This window comes from Mus caroli, unplaced genomic scaffold (genome assembly GCF_978045245.1).
Source record: "Mus caroli unplaced genomic scaffold, Mus_caroli_1 scaffold_20, whole genome shotgun sequence".
NCBI lineage: Eukaryota > Metazoa > Chordata > Mammalia > Rodentia > Muridae > Mus > Mus caroli.
In genome coordinates, this window is record NW_028227275.1 from 26,896,690 (window position 1) to 26,919,057 (window position 22,368).

The 22,368-nt window shown below is 43.2% G+C and overlaps 2 protein-coding genes across 3 annotated transcripts in view; both read left to right on the forward strand.

Moving 5' to 3' along the window:
• The window catches only part of Lipa (lipase A, lysosomal acid type), a 33,815-nt gene extending 23,069 nt beyond the window's left edge, over positions 1–10,746 (forward strand). For both annotated transcript variants that reach the window (XM_029472561.1, XM_021151828.2), the window contains 4 exons: positions 2,738–2,884; positions 3,321–3,392; positions 7,965–8,036; positions 8,857–10,746. In XM_029472561.1, coding sequence (XP_029328421.1) covers positions 2,738–2,884; positions 3,321–3,392; positions 7,965–8,036; positions 8,857–9,090 — 525 coding nt within the window. In that variant the 3' untranslated portion in view covers positions 9,091–10,746. The remainder of the gene's footprint in view (positions 1–2,737; positions 2,885–3,320; positions 3,393–7,964; positions 8,037–8,856) is intronic.
• A 9,824-nt stretch (positions 10,747–20,570) lies between these two features.
• Ch25h (cholesterol 25-hydroxylase) lies at positions 20,571–22,056 on the forward strand. The gene has a single exon (XM_021152561.2). The coding sequence runs from the start codon at positions 20,727–20,729 to the stop codon at positions 21,621–21,623; it is 897 nt and encodes a 298-aa protein (XP_021008220.1). The 5' UTR covers positions 20,571–20,726; the 3' UTR covers positions 21,624–22,056.
• Positions 22,057–22,368: the final 312 nt, after the last annotated feature.

The following is a 22,368-nucleotide window of genomic DNA, read 5'->3' on the forward strand; positions in this document are numbered from 1 at the left end:
CGGCAGCAAAGTGTTCCCCTCTAATCCTTTGAAAAAAAAATACGAATATAAAACTTACTAACCCATCAAATGACCACTTTGTAGACACTAAGCCTGGAGTTGTGAATGGGCTAACTTTCCATGTCACATGCCCTTGTCTCCATGTGAGAGTTACTTCCTGGTCCTTTTTTAGCCAACTCTTTCTTCTATTGCTTTTCTGAAAGAGATCATTCCGATCTAATTGATGTCTGTTCGTAGGTATTGATACATGATCCAACAGAAGATTGATTTAACAGTGTGCTGGCTAGATTTATGTCCGCTTGATATAGGCTACCATCATTCGGGAATAGAAATCCTCTAACTGAGAAAATTCCCCGTCTCAATTGTCATGTAGGCAAGCCTCTGTGGGCATTTTCTTAATGAGTGATTGATTCAAGAGAGAGTAGCCTATTCCTAATAGTGCTATCCCTGGGCAGGTGATCCTGATTGCTTTAAGAAAGCAGGCTGAGCCGGGCGTGGTGGCTCACGCCTTTAATCCCAGCACTCGGGAGGCAGAGGCAGGCGGATTTCTGAGTTCGAGGCCAGCTTGGTCTACAGAGTGAGTTCCAGGACAGCCAGGGCTACACAGGGAAACCCTGTCTTGAAAAACCAAAAAAAAAAAAAAGTAAAAAAGAAAAAGAAAGCAGGCTGAGCAAGCCATGAGGGAGCAAGCCAGGGAGCAGGACTCTGTATCTGCTTCTACTTCCAGGTCCCTGCTCAGTGTCAGTTCCTGTCCTGACTTCCTTAAATAACGCACTGTGATGTGGAACTATAAGCTGGAATAAATGCCTTCTCCCCCAACAGAAAAAAAAGTATTTTATCACAAGTAATAGAAATCTTAACGGACAAAGATCACAGACTCTCTGTGGATCACAGGCTGTCTGTGGATGGGTAAATTTTCTGGAAGAAACTAGAATAGAGTATTATACATTTAAAGTAGTGTGATATTTACACTGCAGATCGGATAACTGACTTTTTTCTTACGGGAGGAAAAAGGAAGCTTTGCTTTGTCATCTTGTGGATTAGTGATAAGCCCGAACAATAGAAGGAGTAGTGGTTACAATTGTAGTACTGAGCTCAGCAGGGGCATTCAGTTTCGTCAAAGTTGTTGCTATTCACCAATCATCCTCTCAGAGGCAGAGAAGCAGACTGCATGCACAGCTGCATTCATTTGAGTTTGCAACTTCTGCATACTATTCACTAGCATCCACAGGCAAATATGTTGCACGTCTTTGGCCTTTTTGGCTTGGAGAAGCATCATCTTAGTATCTGCCTTCACCATCAGTCACTGTTTTCTCTGTGTACATGTTCATCTTTGTGGCCAGATTTCTCTTCTTTAAAAGGATACTTAAAGGTCCAGCCTCTGTCTGAAAAGACCCAATCTCCAAATACCAACATTCTCAAATACAGACAATTAAGACTTAAATGTCAGCCTTTTAAGGGGTCATAGCACAACCCACATTTCCTTTGTAGAATTTGAGTTTTCTATTCTTGCTTGCCCTGGAGTTGGTGTGTGTGAGCAAGATGACAAAGGGACAGACGTCTGAGTTCCATATAAGGAAGACCTGTCCCCTATCCCACAGTACATGAAGATCTGCCTTGAGAATGGAGTGACAGTCCCGGTTGTAACGTGTGCACAGGTTTAGTTGACTGTTGGTTAGGGACAATGTACACTGAGAACTGGAAAACAATTCTTACAAAGAGCCAGAGAGCAAGTGAATTTGGCCTTGTGGGCCAAGTGGTTTCTATAGTTGACTGTTTCTGTCTGCAAAAGTTAGAGACAATTCACAAACTGGTCCTGTGGGTATATTCTAGAAAAACTTAACAGAAGCCCATGTGGTGCTGGAGGCAGGGCAGGTGAGGAGTAATGAACTGTCTAATGGGCACTGAAGCAAGGCTTCTGAGGGTGGATCATAGAGATAATGGCATAAGCGTGAATGTGCTTGCCACTGAACTGAACAATTAAGCAATGATTCAAATGATACATCTGTTCTACCATCATAAAATATCTCATAGTAAATTAGCAATAATCATGCATGGCAGCTCACAGCTACAATATCAGGCTCTGGGAGACTGAGGCAGCAGGATTTCTGAGTTTAGGGGCAGCCTGGGCTATATAACAACTATGAAGCCAGCCAGAGCAATACAGCAGGACCCTGTTTTGAAACAAACAAACAAACAGTAACCTACTTATAGGGGGTGGATTAGGCCCATATGGGAGTAGAGGGAAACACACTTAGCTGGGGCCTCTGGATCTTCTCGGAAGTCCTGTTAGGGACTGTCAACAAATGGTCATGGTCAGCTCCCTTCATAATGGTCTACTATAAACTTACTTAGCTTTCTGTCTCTGCCTTTTTTTTTTTTTTTTGGTTTTTCAAGACAGGGTTTCCCTGTGTAGCCCTGGCTGTCCTGGAACTCACTCTGTAGACCAGGCTGGCCTCAAACTCAGAAATCTGCCTGCCTCTGCCTCCCGAGTGCTGGGATTAAAGGCATGCGCCACCACGCCCGGCTCCTCTGTCTTTTCACTGTGAGGGGGCTTCTTGTCGTGTGTGTCTCTAAGCACATCTGGTTTAGTATGTCTTATCACTTTCATGTTTTGAAAGTTGATGTTCCGGAGGCCCCTGCGGAGATGCTTGTATGCCTGTACTTCTGAAGGCATGTGAAGCTGGAACACCAGGTTGAAATGCTGACCCATTCTTGGGTTTCTTTGTATTTCCAGGACATGTTTGGACAGAAGCAATTTCTCCCTCAGAGTGCGATGCTGAAGTGGCTGAGCATTCACGTTTGCACTCACGTCATCATGAAGGAGCTTTGCGCAAATGTCTTCTTCCTGCTATGTGGCTTCAATGAGAAGAATTTAAATATGGTACGTAGTTATGGTCTATGGATGTGCTTATTTGTGTGAGAGATGCAGACCTGGACCCATCAGACATTGGAGTTTTCATTTGAGAAACACATGTATCTTTAGCAAATGGTCCCCTTAATATTAAAGGAAGACATGGTACTTGAAAGTTTGGCAATTTAGGGAAGCATGAAGAGATAAGAAATGACCAGTGGCTGCAGCCTGTTCTCCATTGCACTTGCTCCGCTGTTGCCTTTCCTTCATAGGTCCTCTGCAGATGCAGACATTTTTGTTGGATATATTCATAGTCAGATAGGCTCTGATCTCCGAGAGAGTAACAGTCTGAAAAAAAAAAACCTGTTTTGATTTGTATTGTTTTATCCTGTGAAGAGATAAACGTACTTATGAGTATCGCCTTAACACTATTTTCATTCTCTAATTCATCATATTCATCTTTCAGTCTAGAGTGGATGTGTATACAACACACTGCCCTGCGGGAACTTCTGTGCAAAACATGTTACACTGGGGTCAGGTAAGCAAACCAAGGGTTCCGTTGAACTCGTGTGACGTTAGTATTTGGTAACGTTTGGACTGGACAAGCCAAGAATCCTCAGAGCATCACTCTGCACACTTTTCCCTTTCTTCCTACAGTTATGGGTGCTTGTCACTGGCTTGGTGCCACTTTTGGTATCTCCCGTAATATACTCTGAGTTAGGCATGGGTTCATCGGACAGTAATCAGGGTCGAATTGTTTCTTTCTTCTCTCCCTGACTTCCTTCCCCTTTATTTTTGACTCAGATGTATATATCCCTTTCCTCTGATCCCTTCCTTTTTCCTCCCTGTTTTTTTTTTAATTGTAGACTAGATTTATTTTATTTCATGTTTGCTGAAATATGGTTCTCTGGGGACAGGCAATCATGTATGATAATGAGGGTCACTAAGTTTGAAATAGAATTTTGGTCATTTTATCCCATAAGCAATGTATGTCAGTTCCAGAGCAGTTGGAGTTCACATACAGATAAAAAGGTAAGTATCTTCAAGTGGAAATAAAATTATTCTAATAATCCCATATAGAAAGTAAGGGCACATTTGAAGTCGGAAATGTCTCTGCATTTGGGACAGGAAATTTCTCTGAGTTTGCTCGGTGCCTCTTGTTAAATCATTTCAAAAAGAAGCAGCTATAGGATATAGCAGGTAGAATATGTGATGTTGAGGAGGATTTTATTTCCCTGCTATGGCTTTAGAGTATGCTTTCCTTTTCCCACTTGACAGTCATGGAGGACATATTTTTCCACCTTCGGATATATCTTTGAGAATGGTCTTTTCCAACTAACTTTATCCCAACCATGGAATACTTTGCTGCTTAAGCTTCAAGCCAAGATGTTCTAATGGTGTCTTAGAAAGCAGTTTCTGAGAATTGGGCAGATGCCACTTGCATCAGAACTACTGTGTTCCTTCGAGGATTTCACCTTTTACTAAAGCATTCGTTTAAATAAAATTAAGACATGGGATTGCAAAACTGACTATAAACACTGATTTTTAATAATGAAGACTATGGAGTTAGGGGTTGGCTCAGTGGATAAAGGCACTTGCTGCCAAGCCTGATAACCCGAGTTTGTTCCTAGAACCAACAAGGTCCAAGGTCAGAATGTACTCCACGTTATCCTCTGACCTCTATATACACACACAGACACACAGAGACACACACACAGACACAGACACACACACACACACACACTCTACAAAAATAAACTGACATAGGTAAGATACTTAAAAACATAAATAAGTGCTGGAGAGATGGAGCACTGACTGCTTTTCCAGAGGCCCTGAGTTCAAATCCCAGCAACCACATGGTGGCTCATACAACATCTGTAATGGGACCCGATGCCCTCTTCTGGTGTGTCTGAAGACAGATACAGCGTACTCATATACATAAATTAAATAAACAATCCTTTTTAAATAAATAGATGGATGGGTGGATAGATAAATACTTAGATACTTAGATAGATACATAGATATATAGATACACAGATATATAGATACATAGGTAGATAGATACATAGTTATATAGATACATATATATATATATACATAGATACAGAGTTATATAGATACATAGGTAGATATATAGATACATAGATACATACATACATAGATATATAGATGCATAAATAGGTACATATATAGATAGATAGATACATAGATAGATAGATAGATACATAGATAGATACATAGATATATAGATACATAGATACATACATAGATATATAGATACATAGATAGATAGATAGATAGATAGATCATACATAGATATATAGATAGATATATAGATAGATAAATAGATAGATAGATACATAGTTAGATAGATACATAGTTAGATAGATACATAGATACATAGATAGATAGGTAAAACAAACCTGTGACTGTGCTGATGGCTCAGCAGCTAAAGGGCTGGCTCTGCAAGCCAGGCAACTTGTAATCAGCCCTCAGAACTCACAGAAAGTTCTCTGACCTTCACAAGTGCATACACTCTCTCAACTTGTACACACAATAATAAAAAAAAATTAAATAAAAATGAAAGCAGACTCCTGGATCCCCTGAGATTCTCACTCACTTGGACTGGAGCATGTATACTTTGGGTGTTTATTTTTGCATTTTTATTGCAATGCAAGTTGTATAACTTGCTACTTTTTTTTTTGCATAACCTATAATGCCATTGTCTCAAGTATGATAGGAATCACTTGCCAGTTTCAAAAGTCCCCTTGTGTTCCTGGCTAATGCCTTCTGTGACAACAACTGACCTGCTTTCTGTCACTATTCTTTACCTTGTCTTTTCCAGAGTTTGTGTTAGGAGAGACATATATTATAATGCATTTGTTTGCTGTTTGTCTGGCTGCTTTTCTCAACATAATTGTTTTTGAGATGATCCATGTCCTATTTATCAGTGGTTCAGTCCTTTTCATTCACAAGGATCTGTATTTTTAAAAACTCGGCCGTCAGCCTCTTCTACTGGCCAGGTGTGCAAGTCACTGATGGGGATTGGAGCCTTGTCTGCAGAAGTGTGATGTGAGCTGCCCTCTGGAAAGCTTCTCTTACGGAGCTACCTCTTAGGTTATTATTGTGTCAGGAAAGCTAAGTGTCAGGTGACAGAGCTTGCTGTGGCTTGGAGCACGGGCCCCAGAATGCACGCTGTCTGTGCCATAGTTTCAGCTCACAATCGCCACTTAGAAGATGCCTTAAACTCTGGAAAGCACTGAGACTCACCATATCCTTCTTTCAGGGCCCCGCTACTCTCTACTCTATTTCTTTTATGATCATGCGTTTTCTTCACAAGTCCTCATCCTAAAATTCCCCCAACATGTGTGAATATTTTACCTCGCTATTTGAACATATCTTCAAAAGGGCCCCATTCTCAAAGATGCCCCAGCCTGGCCTTTCAGGGGCCCTTGGCCATGTTGAGATTATGGCTGCCCTGAGGCCATGCTATGTCATTGTCACAGAAGAGTCTTATTTCATTCTCAATGTCCCTGGTCCCCCCAGGAGCACTGAGTTTGGATGAGAGCAGCTGAACTGGTTGTAGTCCAACTGTCGTCTGCTCTGATTCTGGCCCCTGTAATCAGCTGATCTCGGTCAAAGTCTGCAGGCTGAGGGCCAATAGCATCGATCTCTAGCCAGTGTGATTTCAGCATTTCCAAATCCACAGCTCAGTGGAGACAGCCCTTTGCCCTTCTGCTCACTGTGATGTCCCTCTGTCCACACAGGGGTTACTCTGCTATTTCCTAGTGTTTTCTTGTTACTGCCCTCCTGCTGGGCTCTCCCACTGGGCCTTGATTCCAGGAGTCAGATGGCCCCAGGAAATGAGGCAGGTGCTCAGCTCATGTTCCACTGTTGTTTATGTTTTTGTTTTTTAAAATTTAGTCCAGGACCCTAGTCCATGGGATGCCACACATGACCTTGAAGGCTAGATCTTCCGTCCTCCTCAGATACATCTCCCTGGGAACACCCTCATAGACACAGCCATGCCTAGAGATGTCTCTTAGCTAATTCCAAATTTAGCCAAATTGGCAATCGCAGCATCCTCCAATCCGAATCTGACTAGCTTATCCTCTTGTTCCCCAGCCAAACCTATTCTTGCCTCTCCACACCCAACCTCCAGTCCTGCCCAGAGCCTGGGTACTTGTTTCTCTTGGAAGAGTCCCATCCTCATCTGGCCTTACCAAGCTAGCCACTGCCACTGAGGACACAGATAGAAATAGACTCCTGGGCCTATCCCCATATCTATCCAGGATCTGAATTCTGTAGGCCTGTTCCTAGAATCTGCATATTATTCTGACCTCATATCATTCTGATGCCATCCACTGTAGTGCTGCTAGCTGAGCACATGAGCTCAGGCTAAGTTCCAAGCTATTCTTATTAAGCACCTAGTGCTTTACCCGTGTGCGTGATGTGTGAGAGTGGTAAACTGAATGCTGCATACATGTCACTGATTTCATTGTTGTGCGAACATCAGAGGTCATGCTGAATGCAAACCATGATAATTATAGTGTCACTTGGCGATACAACTTTACTTGCTCCCAGTTAACCGTTAGTGTACATGGCCATCTCCAAATAAAATCAATTACTCTTTACAAAAGCCCAAGAAGCCAATGTTAGCAGAAAACCTCCACACAGATAAAGTCCATCTCATAGAGGTAATCCTCTGGTCATAGCTACTTTTCTAGCCATTCAGTCAGAAATTCAGTCATGTGGTAAAGGAAGCCATAGTACAGTTTTAAATTTACCTTAAATAATTATTCGGAAATGATAAATAGACCTGAATTAGGGAATAACTTGATTTCTGAGGACCTAATTAACCCTAGTAACCTTTTTTTTTTTTTTTTTTTTTTGGTTTTTTGAGACAGGGTTTCTCTGTGTAGCCCTGACTGTTCTGGAACTAACCCTATAGACCAGGCTGGCCTCGAACTCAGAAATCCGCCTGCCTCTGCCTCCCAAGTGCTAGGATTAAAGGTGTGCTCCACCACCGCCCAGCCCTAGTAACCTCTTATATTATTTTATAAATTTCATGTCTGCTAAGTTTTTTTTTCCTCCAAATTGTATTTTTTAGGTTTTTAAATACGGAAAGCTTCAAGCTTTTGACTGGGGAAGCAGTGAAAAGAATTATTTTCATTACAACCAGGTAAGAATTTTAAAATGTGCTTCATCACCGAAGCCAACCTAGGCTTCCAGAACTCAGTTGAGCCCAGCTGCTGGGGGAATATTCTCGGCAGAATTGCCTGGTTATGAAGTTTTCTCTCAGTCCACTCAGATCTTCCCAGATCTGTCAGTGGTGGTATGGCCCAAGCCTCCTGTCTCCATCCTTTAGGCTGTGCATAAGGGATCACTGTGGTTCAGTAGAATCATAAGCACTCCTTAGAACCAAAGAGCCTTCAGGCAGCTGCCAGCTTGCTAGATGTGAGACCTCAGGCATATTGCATGGCTTTTAAGCCTTTTCCATTAAGTAAAATTTCCATTTTTGATCACTGCGTTTCCTAAAGTGTGAGAACCTTTCTCTCTGCTTTTCCTAATTCTTGAGCTAGCCCTTGCATAGGGGGCTGAAAGATCAGGAAATGGAGGCGTGGAGGATTTGTGTGGTTTCTCTTGCATTCAGAGGGCATGAGGAGATGAGCCCACAGTGCCTCCCTGTTCAGTTGGCTCTACTGCCTTGACTCCACATCTGGGGAAAACCGTGATGCTCACTGGGGATTAAGTGGTCCCTATAGTGCAGCAAAGAGGAAGAGCCGCACAATTCTACTTCTCCTTATAACGACTACCTGAAAAACATAATGGCAGCAATTCTTAAAACATGTTTGTTTGTTTTTTAAATTAAATTTTTACTTTCAAATCAAACTTACTAGGCATTTGTTTTTCCATGGAGATTTCATTTATTAAAATTAAAAAAAATTATAACGGGAATAATTGCAAAACTTTCTATGACTCTTTTTTTTTTTCTTTTGTAGAGTTTTCCTCCCTCGTACAGCATAAAAAACCTGCGTCTACCCACTGCTTTGTGGAGCGGGGGCCGGGACTGGCTAGCAGACATCAATGACATCACTGTCTTACTGACTCAAATCCCCAAGTTGGTGTATCACAAGAACATTCCTGAATGGGACCATCTGGATTTTATCTGGGGTTTGGATGCCCCCTGGAAACTGTATGATGAAATAATCACTCTAATGAAGAAATACCAGTGAACGCTGGGCTTGAACACTTCCCCTTCAGTAGAGGGGGGAAAAAAAAACAGGTGTTTGCTTAATTTCTGTAAAATCCTTGTGTTTTCCTTGTCTAGGTCATTTGTATTTTTTATGTGCAAGAAAATGATGATGTCGAAGGTGTACATTGCTCTCTGGTTAATAAGAAGCACGCTAGCTGTCTTATGCTTCATTGTGACTGACTAGCAAGCGTCAACAACCAGTGGTGCCTTTTAAGTGTCTCTGTAATCCTTTTGTTTACCTTTCACGGTTGTTTTCGGTGCATATGTGCTGTGCATACGTGCCTAAGTGTGTGCGGGCTGTGTTCTGGCCAGCCCTTCCTTGTGTGGAGGTAATGGCTCACATTAGGGTGTCTTCCTCAGTTATTCCCATCTTACTTTTTGAAACAGGGTCTCTTGCTGAACAGGGAGCCTGCTATTTCAGTTACACTGGTTGGCCCGTGAGCCTCCAGGATCTGCCTGTCTCTACCTTCCCCCTCACCAATGCTGCGGAATGGGGTGTCTGTCCTAGCCGGCATTTTTACCCTGATTCTAGGGACAGGAACTCAGGGTCTCATGCCTGTGTAGCAAGCCCTTCACTCACCGAATCATTGCCTCAAACCCTCTGAGGTAAAACAAGCTACTCAGTTGCTTTTATATTCCCACCCAACACAAGTGGACACCCACAGGACATTTCAAGCTGTTGTTTGCTAGCAAAAATAAGTCTGCCAGTGACCTGAACACACGATGAAAAGCTCCTTGCTCTGAGCTTCACGTGGCAGGGCAAACCGACAGTCCTAGTTCTCCAGAGGTTGAGACAGAAGACTGCTCTAGTATTTAGGGTTCTTCTAGAAAGCGAGACTTTGTCTCTAGAAAACCAAAGACAAAGGAGGAAAAAAAAACCCAAAGTACTCAGTGCCCATCCCTTTGCCTTAGAGGACTGTCTAGCCCAGAGTTCCTGTGTTCACCTATCCAAACAACATTTTCATGTTTTTATGCATTAGCTACCTAGTGAAATACAGTGTTATCTCAGCTTCTGCAGGAGTAAATATTCTTTCTTCAGTTTCATCAGACCTCAGTAACAAAATTTTTCAGGCCAAGCCACACCCCCCCCAAAAAAAGCGTAGACTCTTGAAAAGCAATTTGCACTGATTAAAAAAATAAAAAACTTGAAGATTAATACAATGAGCTCTGTTGGTTCCGCATGTGTAGTCCGGTCACTTTTCTGTGGAGAAACATTCTGTGGAGGGACAAACCACTGATTTGTCAGAAGTGAATATGGCTGCCGTGAAGGTGCCTGCATGAAGCTAAAGCTGGTTGCGGTGGCAAGTGGTCCGATTCCCTTTCACACAAATGATGTTTTCAGACAGAGTTCAGCTCAGGAATTTCTCTTTGAGAATCAGTGTTGTATGCACAATGTTTTACTTAGCCTGCTTTGGGCCTGCGTACAGGAAGCCCACATCTGTTCACTTGGCTTGCTGGCGATGGCTGTCACCAGCTGGATAGTTGATAAGTTTTCTGATATTCTGCATTAGGTACCACAGATGCAGGAATATTACTTGATATCGGCTCATACAGACAGGCAGAATGATACAACTTTGTAACAACTTAAAGGTTTGTATTTAAACTTTTCAATAAATCTCAGCCTCATAGGCCTGAACATCGGTGTGCTGGTGTTTGCTTTACAGTGGCTAGTCTATACATTTTCTTTTAGCAGGATACAAGATTTTCTTTCTCTACTCTCTCCAAGTCCCAAAACTTCGATCACACAGTCCATGAACAATTGGAGAGAAAGGAAGGAGGGGCTGGGTGGCTGTCTTAGTCAGGGTTTCTATCCCTGCACAAACATCATGACCAAGAAGCAAGTTGGGGAGGAAAGGGTTTATTCGGCTTACACTTTCATACTGCTGTTCATCACCAAGGAAGTCAGGACTGGAACTCAAGCAGGTCAGGAAGCAAGAGTTGATGCAGAGGCCATGGAGGGATGTTCTTTACTGGCTTGCTTCCCCTGGCTTGCTCAGTCTGCTCTCTTATAGAAGCCAAGACTGCTAGCCCAGAGATGGTCCCACCCACAAGGGGCCTTTCTCCCCTTGATCACTAATTGAGAAAATGCCTTACAGTTGGATCTCATGGAGGCATTTCCTCAACTGAAGCTCCTTTCTCTGTGATAACTCCAGCTGTGTCAAGTTGTCACAAAACTAGCCAGTACATGGGCCTAGAGAGGGCTGGGTTTGGCTGCTTGGTCTGTGTTATCGAGACTCATTTCAGACCTGGCAGTAATAATCCCTTCCCCAGACAGTGGCTAGTTGCAGGCAGAACCTTGGATTGTCACCCCTTTGACATGATGTGGTCTGACATAGTGGGTACATGCTTTGATTAGATATGTAAGAACAAGGAGCACCCAGGTAGGTCTAAGGACTGGTACAACCTCCGTGTGTTTTTTCCTGACAGTCTCAGAAAGGACTGAAGGACTTTCTGGTGCTTTCTCCTGCCTGCGAGCTGGAAACTTTCCTATAGAGAAATGGGTGGAGAAATCCATGGGTTTTATATACCAGACGATTGCTCTAGTCACAGAGGCTTTCAGTGCCTGTTCGCATGCATTTGTGCTCTCTGGATGCTTCAGCCTTTGTGGCCAACACTCCCCTCCCCATCCTCATCCTGCCAAGGCCCAGCTCTGTGTGTTCTAGGCAAGCACTCCACTACTGAACTGCATTCCCACCAACCTTAGTTTCTCTTGGAGTCTGTGAGAAGGCCTCTGATGGTTTGGTGGGAACTCCCTGGGGGTCTTTTCAACAGGCTTTGTCAAGTCCTATGTCAAGCAGAACATAAAGATCTACATAAGGCTGCAGCCTTCTGGGAGGAAAAGTTAATATCCGATCTTGGGATTGCTGCCCTGTAGCCTTTTGGCCAAGATCAAGTGTCTTATCGTCTGTCTATTTGTGGCCCTTCTAAAGTGTATTCTTCAGAGGAAATTGATGAAGAATGGAGAATGAGAGGGGAGGAAAAAATCTGTTTGTTTGTTTTTTACAACTGAGAATGAAGGAGGGGGGGAAAGGCACTGTTTTTCATCACAATAGAGAATCAAGTGGGGTGGTGGTGGTCACTGTTCTTCATCTCCACGAGAGGGCGCTCTTGACTTTACTTGTAAATCTTGCCAGCCACTGTCCCCTTGGGTTTGTTTTATTTTGTTTTGAGACTCTCACTGTACCCAGGCTTGTCTGGAAATTGCGGTCCTCCTGCCTTCCCTTCTGAATGCTGGGACTAAAAGCTTGTATCACCAAATCCAGCTTCTACAAAAGCTTGAAGACCCAGAAACGAACCCACATACCTATGGTCACTTGATCTTTGACAAGGGAACTAAAACCATCCAGTGGAAAAAAAGACAGCATTTTCAACAAATGGTGCTGGCACAACTGGTGGTTATCATGTAGAAGAATGCAAATTGATCCATTCCTATCTCCTTGTACTAAGGTCAAATCTAAGTGGATTAAGGAACTCCACATAAAACCAGAGACAGTGAAACTTATAGAGGAGAAAGTGGGGAAAAGCCTCGAAGATATGGGCACAGGGGAAAAATTCCTGAATAGAAGAACAGCAATGGCTTGTGCTGTAAGATCGAAAATCGACAAATGGGACCTCATAAAATTGCAAAGCTTCTGCGAGGCAAAAGACACCGTCAATAAGACAAAAAGGCCACCAACAGATTGGGAAAGGATCTTTACCTATCCAAAATCAGATAGGGGACTAACATCCAATATATATAAAGAACTCAAGAAGGTGGACTCCAGAAAATCAAATAACCCTATTAAAAAATGGGGCTCAGAGCTAAACAAAGAATTCTCACCTGAGGAATACGGAATGGTTGAGGAGCACCTGAAAAAATGTTCAGCATCCTTAATCATCAGGGAAATGCAAATCAAAACAACCCTGAGATTCCATCTCACACCAGTCAGAATGGCTAAGATCAAAAATTCAGGTGACAGCAGATGCTGGCGAGGATGTAGAGAAAGAGGAACATTCCTCCATTGTTGGTGGGATTGCAAGCTTGTACAACCACTCTGGAAATCAGTCTGGCGGTTCCTCAGAAAATTGGACATAGTACTACCAGAGGATCCCGCAATACCTCTCCTGGGCATATATTCTAGAAGATGTTCCAACCGGTAAGAAGGACACATACTCCACTATGTTCATAGCAGCCTTATTTATAATAGCCAGAAGCTGTAAAGAACCCAGATGTCCCTCAACAGAGGAATGGATACAGAAAATGTGGTGCATTTACAAAATGGAATACTACTCAGCTATTAAAAATAATGAATTTATGAAATTCCTAGGCAAATGGATGGACCTGGAGGGCATCATCCTGAGTGAGGTAACCCAATCACAAAAGAACTCACATGATATGTACTCACTGATAAGTGGATATTAGCCCAGAAACTTAGAATACCCAAGATATAAGATACAATTTGCAAAACACATGAAACTCAAGAAGAATGAAGACCAAAGTGTGGACACTTTGTCCTTTTTTTAAAATTGGGAACAAAACACCCATGGAAGGAGTTACAGAGACAAAGTTTGTATCTAAAACAAAAGGATGGACCATCTAGAGACTGCCATATCCAGGGATCCATTCCATAATCAGCCTCCAAACATTGACACCATTGCATTCATTAGCACTATTTTGCTGAAAGGACCCAGATATAGCTGTCTCTTGTGAGACTATGCCGGGGCCTAGCAAACACAGAAGTGGATGCTCACAGTCAGCTATTGGATGGATCACAGGGCCCCCAGTGGAGGAGCTAGAGAAAGTATCCAAGGAGCTAAAGGGGTCTGCAACCCTATAGGTGGAACAACATTATGAACTAACCAGTACCCCCCGGAGCTCTTGTCTCTAGCTGCATATGTAGCAGAAGATGGCCTAGTCGGCCATCAGTGGAAAGAGAGGCCCATTGGTAGTGCAAACTTTATATGCCTCAGTACAGGGGAATGCCAGGGCCAAGAAGGGGGAATGGGTGGGTGGGGGAGTGGGTGGGGGAGGGGTGTGGGGGACTTCTGTGATAGCCTTGGAAATGTAAATGAAATAAATACCTAATTAAAAAATTCTATATTAAAAAAAAAACTTTAAAAGCTTTCTCTGGGTCTCCCTCGTAGGAACTGCCCAGAAGCTTCATCAGCCCATTGGTAATTTGATAATGAGCTGTGGCTGTGATCATTTGTAACCAGGGTAACAATTAGTTTTCTTATAATTAATATCATCTGAAGATGCTCTCAAGGAACAGCTATCCGCCCAAATATTACTTGGAGATAAATATTGAGTGTGGGCAGTGGGAGGATAGTAAGTTGAGAAGCCTTTAACGGAGAGACCGTTCCGAAATAGCCAAGTTTATTGATTTCATTGTCCAAACAACGAGGGTGATTTTGTGTCTGTGAACATGAAAGATGTTGATTTAATAAATAAATACATTTCAAATAGTAACTTGATGCTTTGCTATTTTAAGGAATAGTTTGTTTTCATTTTGTGTCTGAGTGTTTGGCTTGCATGTATGTGAGTGCACCACATGAGTTTTGTGCCTCAGGAGTCCACAAGAGGACGTTGGATACCCTGCAACTGGAGTTTCAGATAATTGTAAGTAGTCATGTGAGTATGGAGTCTGAACCCAGTCTGAGTAGGAGCCCTCTTCATGAGCAGCCAGTGCTCTTCAATGCCGAGCCATCCCTCCAACCCCTATCATTTATCTCTAATATATGGAGATATTTCAAGGCCAGAAACCACTTGGATTTCTTGTGATGTGTGAAAGGCGACCTAAGGAAGTAATTATCCCGATGAAGGCTTTCAGTTATCATCCAGCTGTATTTGCTGTATTGTGTTAGTTGCAGATTTCAAGTCTAATTTCAAACTAGTCAAATGGAACTTTTTGTATCAATTACGTTATAAAAAAATGGACTTTGCCTGTTTTAAACTATGTGTTCTTCCAAAACTTTGATCATGTTGATGGGGGGAGAATTAGGGGGACTGGTGACATTTTTCTTTCTTTACAGGCATAGTATGACTTTTTAGTTTAGTTAGGAGTGTCTGTATATGCTTGCTTCAGAGAGGCCAGTAATAGTTCCGTCAGTACGGACAGTAGTAACTTATACACTATATGACAGGTCGAAGCCATGTGCATCAGTATCTGGGTAACTAGGAGCATCAAGGTATCTGGGTAACTCGGAGACTTTGCAGGAAGAGCTGACATCCTTCGGATTCTTCATTAGCATTACTTTCTAGGTTAATTAATGGTCCCTCAGTCTTTTGAAAATTACTACAAAAAAGAAAAAAAAAGAAAAAAAGAAGAAAAAGCACTTCAAAGATCTTTTTGAGAGCAACCCTGGCTGGCTAAGAACTGACACTGAACGTAACTCTCCAACAGCTGTAACTGACACTTTATCGCTAATCAGGGCCATTCTTGGCATATCTGAGACTAATTCCTCATCTTTGAAATGTGATGTCATATTGCAATCTTTGAGATCATTCCACCTCTTTGGGCCTTGCTTATAATCTCTGATATACAGTTGTTTCAGCCAAGCATCTGTCTAAATAGCCTCACTTGTGAAAGCAAAATAAATAAGTAAATAAATCACCATACCCATTTTAAAGATTATATGTCATTAGCTTTGCTGGCTAGCTGCATGCCCTATTGGTGAGACTTCCCAAAGACTTTTGATTAGTTGGTACCAAATAACTCTGAGACAGAGTTAATTACGTTTGGACCTTGGGAATAACTGGAGGAGATGGGATTCTTGTCTTTAAAGGCTGTCAGAGGGTTCAGGCCAAGAAGAAATGATCAAGAAGTCTTTATCAAATGGAAAAGTACAAGACAGCGTTCTGATACCATGTGAAATTATAAAACAGCCACTCACGTGTGCAACTGTCCTTAAATAGCAGACCCAAATGGCATCTGCTAGTGTTCTCAATAAATACATAAACATTAATAAATATCGAAATGCAGAAACATATTTTTAATCTTCAAATTTGAGCCTGTATCTTCGAAAATGAATATGCAGCATCTTTGGAACATTCCTTAGGATGGGAGGGCGTTCGAGGTCAGTGACAAAGGGAGTGCTTGATATGCATTAGGTTTCACCCAGGCTCCTCTGTAATTCACATGGAGGTGGGGGCGGGGGCGGGGGCGCGGGCGGGGCGAGCCTTGTCAGAGAGAGCCAGTGAGGGAGAAGAAAGTGAGCAACTGAGAGAGGACAGACATTTTCTTAGATCTGTAGAAATAAATCCTAAGATCCTTGCTCTAAAAGTCTCTACTCACTTGGAAACTATTACATTTTTGAGTCTGCAGAAACTCCCTTAGGCTTGGTAAATTCAAGGAACCGCTTCACTTTAGCACATGGCTCTACTTTGTTTTGGCTTATTAAACTTTGTTTAGTCATCTGGAGTATTATGCCTGCTTCTCTAGCATCAGGCTGTGATGTCTGTAACCACTTAACTCCTTGAGATGGTTGCATCTCTATGTTGGGCACGATGTCCGTCCCATGAACTTCATGGGCAGGGACTGGAGGAGGGCAGCTGTTCTTCAATGTGTCTTGAGGAGCAGGGGCACGGGAACAGGGCATCCTGCAGGCCTGACTCCAGGCTTTGCTTCACAGGTTTGATGTCCTAAGCACGGAGAGATAAATATACAGCAGTAGAGGACAGAACCACTGAAACAGCAAGAACATGAGTCGGCACCACAAAGTCTTGGCAGCACAGATAAGAGTTAAATGTAAATCAAGCAACACCATCCATCTTTTATAGGGTGCAAGCAGATCTAACACATCCAGGCATGAAAAACAGGGCAGAAGCAAAGAACAACGTGTGCCTCACAGAAATCCAGGTAAGTCTGCTGAGTACAACCTATTTGTAACTGTCATGACACATTTGTATCTCTGAGATTGTGAGTTCCTGAGCTCCTGAGCTCTGGTGGTCCCTTTGGAACCTTGAGTGGCCCACATTGAAGTTCTTTTTTCTTTTCCCCTTTAAGTGAACAAACCCCAAATCTTCCTCTCTTCTCTGAGATGTGCATCAAAGGACCACATTCACTGGGGATGAGAAAGAAGAAAGTTGCCCTAACAGTGTGAGTGGAAACAGCATGGGCTTGTAAGAGGAATTAAGGAGTCTGTTATTATCCTACTTGAAGAAATCAGTCCATAGGAAGGCCAGAGACCTGTATCTCTCCCCACCCCCAAGCCCCTCCGCCTCCCGTTTTGCTTCTGTTAGCCATCCAGGAAGCATAAGAAAAATCTGTCTTCTTTCCTTTTGTGCATTGCCTGTCAAGAAGCTCAAGGCTACTTTTTACTCCTGTTTCAGCAATGACAGATACACCAGCAGAGAGTCAGAATTTCCTATGGCACGTTGGAACCTTTCTGTCTCTCTGTCTCTCTCTTCTTTTCATTTTCTTCTCCTTCCTTTCTTTCTCCCTTTCTTCTTTTTTTGAGGACTTTAGTGAGTTTATAGTCTTTTTTTTAATATTAGCATACCAGACATTAGATATTATTGTAATGATTTCTGACAAAGTCTTCTCTTTCTCTTCTCATCTCTGCCATTTCTTTACCTCCCTGAGTCTCCCTGTAATTCTACCTGGTCTCTTTTCTGTTTTTAAAGTCACACATGTCCCTTTGCCCTCCACCCCTCCAGCACCTCTTTTTTAACCCTCTCTTGGCCTCTTTTCTAGGTTTCTAGGCGTTACTACCATTTACCCCCATTTATGCACATACACATTACAAAGTAGGACATATATATGAGTGAAAAAACATGTTCTCTTCTGAGTTGGTATCAATTTGTCTAATGTTACACTTTCCAGGCCAATCCAAATTTTTAATTCTCCTTTACACCTGAATTGAAGTCCATCGTGGGTTCCTATCGCATCTTCGTCATAAATTCATCTGTTGATGGGCATCCAGGGGCGTCTCATTTCTGTGCTGTTGTGAACAGGGCAGCAATGAACATGGACAGACAGGCATCTCTGTGGTAGTGTTAGGAGAAAGAATGTACCTCCCATGTGAGAAATCACTCCATATACTTAGAAATGAAGGAATAACTTTGATAGCACTTGACTTGTCTGACTGGGCTAACACCCAAGCAAGAGCCAGGCTCCCATAGAATATTTTGTTAGTGTATATATATATACATACATAGGCATATACATTTTATATACACTGCCCCTTTCAAGTCTGGCCCCAGGTTACACTTAAACACAGACAGGAGACTGCAAAGTCTGGCTGCTTAGGAGACAGGGAATTTACACAGCGAAGGTATTATATATTTTCAGAATTATTTTAAGTGCATCAGTATTGTTCTTTTTCAAATGGCTGTTACCAACAGTCATCTTGTGCACCTGACAGAACTACGCTTTTCCTGATAAGAACATAGGGGACTTGATGGCAGACCAACACTTCATGGTAGCTGTATCCTGACACTACCCACCATGAATGAGCTGTCCTTTCAGAAGTATGCCTTTGCAATGGGAATCACTGCTTAATGGCTGGGATGAGTCAGCCAGCTTTCTCCTTTAGCATGGGAACCAGAGACTAATGGCTGGTCGGTTCTGGTAAGTAAACGTTTATGTTCCAGCATCCCAAACATCCCTTATCTCTAGCAGGTCTGGTTAGCAGACTATCTTTGGGGTATTTTGAAGGCAACAAGCACACCTTTAGCTAAATTCCACTTGAGTGACTTCATGTTTCCTATACAAATCCCTTTTCATACCCATTCTAGCTCTTTGGTGTATTCTTGTATACCAATAGGATGTGGAGTCCTTTAGTTTATGGCCAGGAGTGCATAGCTGGGCTATATGCTAGTTTTATTTTGAGACAACCCCATGCTGGTTTCCATAATGGCTGTAATAAGTCTTATAAAATTTGTTTTTATTTTTCTTTTTTCTGAGGCTGCAAACGGTTCAAAGCTACAGTTTACGGACCCTAGAGAATGAATGAAGAGCGTGCACCTCCTCTAACAGTGATAACTCTGGAACATCTACCAAATGGGAAGAGCCTGAATTATGAACTTACCTATTGTGTATGTATGTTTTCTCTATATAAAATGAACCTGTTTACTATAACACACACACACACACACACACACACACACACACACATACACACACACACCCTGTTTATATGTTAGACCCATTTATTGTACCATATTTTTACCATATGTGTTTGTTTCTTATATCCTTTTATCTTTTCTTCATGTTAAAAAAAAAACCTTAACTATTTGCATTTAATTCCAAATATCTTAGTGGTTACCTGTGAAATACAAAGTTAAAGTGATTGTGTGCCTTATTTCCTTTGGTATGTGCTTTGGTAAAGAGCTGTGAAGCCACAGTTATGGGGTCACCACCTCCTTCCTGAAAAATGTGGGAGCCAGTTCTTGATGAGTGTGAATCACAAGTAACAGTCTTGTGCAGGCAGAAGTTACAGTCCATCCCTTCCCCCTTTGCCCCCCCCCCACCAGGGGGGGACTGGCAGCAGGCTCCTAGAGCTACAATCCCTGTTTTCTTTGGAAAATAATACAAGAAACACAAGCTTACATAAGACTATGTCAGCTTCCAGCAGAGAAAAGCAGCTGTAAAGACACAAATACAAGAAGGAAACCCTGGGAGAATGGCCCCTGGCTTTCCTCTGGGGTCTTCCTGCCGCGTATCTGCTACCCGGGGCTGATTTCTGTGCTCGGCTCTCTAGGGTGCTCTCCTCGGACATAGTACTGACCTCCTGTGCTCAGTCCCTGGACGATCAGTCCCAGTGTCTGAAAGGGTGTCCAGGAGTTGAGGAGTAGGGAACAACTGAGGGTTGGTAAAAGTCGGAGCCTGAGGGACCTCTAAGGAAATGGCAGGGGAGATGAAACATGTTCCGGGAGGCTATGAGATTGCTCAGATCTTCTTCTCCACTGGCCTTTGCGGTTTGGCCCAATCGAGTGAGCCTTTGCGGGTGTTAAGCCTCCGTTCTCCAATCCATAGCAAAGGCTGGCAGTGCTACCCTCTTGACCACTGTCTTGCAGGATCTGATCTGTGCTCTTGACACCGCGGGCTTTAAGGGCACCAGAGCGGGAGAGTCGTCTGCGTCAAAAGGCTGCGAGCCTGACTGCTCTTTTTTGGAGGATGCCAGGTTCCATCTCCTTGTCTGCAAGGAACCCAGTACGCACTGTGGCGTGAGGTACGCACACTCGGAGTTCCCCAAGATATAGAATAAGTCTTTAAACAGTCAAAAACAGATATTTTAAAACTCAGGGAATTCTGCTTTGGTTGGGAAACAGCGCCTTCTGAGAGCGAAGAACTCATTAGTTTGTAGCGGTGATGGCGGGTGAATTGTCCCAAGGCAGAATTGCTCTTTCCTGTGTCTTTAGTACATCAATTGAAAGGCAAGCAAACAGTTCTTTACGTCTGGGAAACGGCTTTAAGGGCCGCTGCAAGCATGAAGGGGAGATTTGATGCAGCTATAAACCAGGACATAGACAGGAACCAAATTCGGGTTATTTAAGCAAAATTCTGTATCAGGGAAAGGGGGGTGGGAAGGAGACGAAGGGTGACGTCACTGGGGGAGTGGCCACAGTCTTAAGTGGCGGGACTAAAAGTCGGCGGGACTGGGGAGACCACAATTGTGGGACACAGTCTCAGCATGGGCTGCCACAACGGTTCGGAGCTCCAAGACCTGGGCTGTTCCAGCCAGCTGCTCCTGCAGCCCCTCTGGGACACCATAAGGACAAGGGAGGCGTTCACGCGCTCACCTATCTTCCCAGTCACCTTTTCTATCATCACTTACATGGGCTTCTGCCTACCATTCGTGGTGCTGGACGTCCTGTATCCCTGGGTCCCCATCCTGCGACGCTACAAGATCCACCCGGACTTCTCGCCTTCCGTAAAGCAGCTTCTGCCTTGCCTGGGGCTGACACTCTACCAGCACCTGGTGTTCGTGTTCCCCGTGACGCTGCTGCACTGGGTGCGCAGCCCGGCGCTCCTCCCCCAGGAGGCCCCCGAGCTCGCCCAGCTCCTAAGTCACGTCCTGATCTGCCTGCTGCTCTTCGACACTGAGATCTTCGCGTGGCACCTGCTGCACCATAAGGTGCCCTGGCTGTACCGCACCTTCCACAAGGTGCATCACCAGAACTCGTCCTCCTTCGCGCTGGCGACCCAATACATGAGCATCTGGGAGCTGCTTTCGCTGACCTTCTTCGATGTGCTGAACGTCGCGGTGCTTCAGTGTCACCCACTCACCATCTTTACCTTTCACGTGATTAACATCTGGTTATCGGTGGAGGACCACTCAGGCTATGACTTCCCGTGGTCTACTCATAGACTTGTGCCCTTTGGCTGGTACGGGGGCGTGGCTCACCACGACCTGCATCACTCTCAGTTTAACTGCAATTTTGCTCCTTACTTCACACACTGGGACAAAATGCTGGGCACTCTGCGGTCCGCGTCCCTGCCAGAGAGCCTTTGCACCTGCGGTGAGCGCTGCGTGGACTCCAGAGAGCGATGCACTGTACACTTGATCCAGAGGAAGAAACAGACTTGAGTTACTTTATTAGAAGTTTGTTAACTTTTAAAGTGATGCACACTGCTATAAAATCTAATGTTGTTTCTGCAGCCTGACAAAGTAATTTATATAATGTTTCTATATGAATTTAATTGTGGTCTTGGTGTTAAACTTCAACTTATCCCAGTGTCATTGACTCCAGGACACAAGTTAGACATTTAGCGTGGTGTATTTGAATCATTATGATCTCTGAAATGATTTGTTTCTAGAACCAAGACTTTCCTATGTATGAAATCGCACTGGAACTGGGCTAACCTCACATGTGGAGAGAAGACCTGATTTCTGACTCTTTAAGTAATCAAATTTGTTCCTGCTGGGCAGTGACCAAGGTGATAGTATATTTTTTCTACTCTTGAATGAAATGATATATTTATATTGAAAGAAGTTTTATTTGTATTTTAAAAATAAAAAGAACACGAACTAAACAAGCATTAGCTCCTGATGGGCCTGATGGATTAAAAAAAAAAAACTAAAAAGGAAGTGTGTGTGTGTGTGTGGCTTCTCAGTGTTCTTTGAAGCATCTACCAGTCTTGCCATGGCAAGAGGAATTTGGTGTTAGGTATTGGCGCGGGTTAGGGAGTAGCTTTGGGAAGAAGGCTAGGGGCTAGCTGACTGCTTATTCAGACTGCTTTTTGTCTGGTTTTGACATAAGAAGCACGTGAAAAACTTGCTCTGTAGATTACTTTTATAGGGGGTTAACATCAGTCTCTTCTGTATTGTTGGA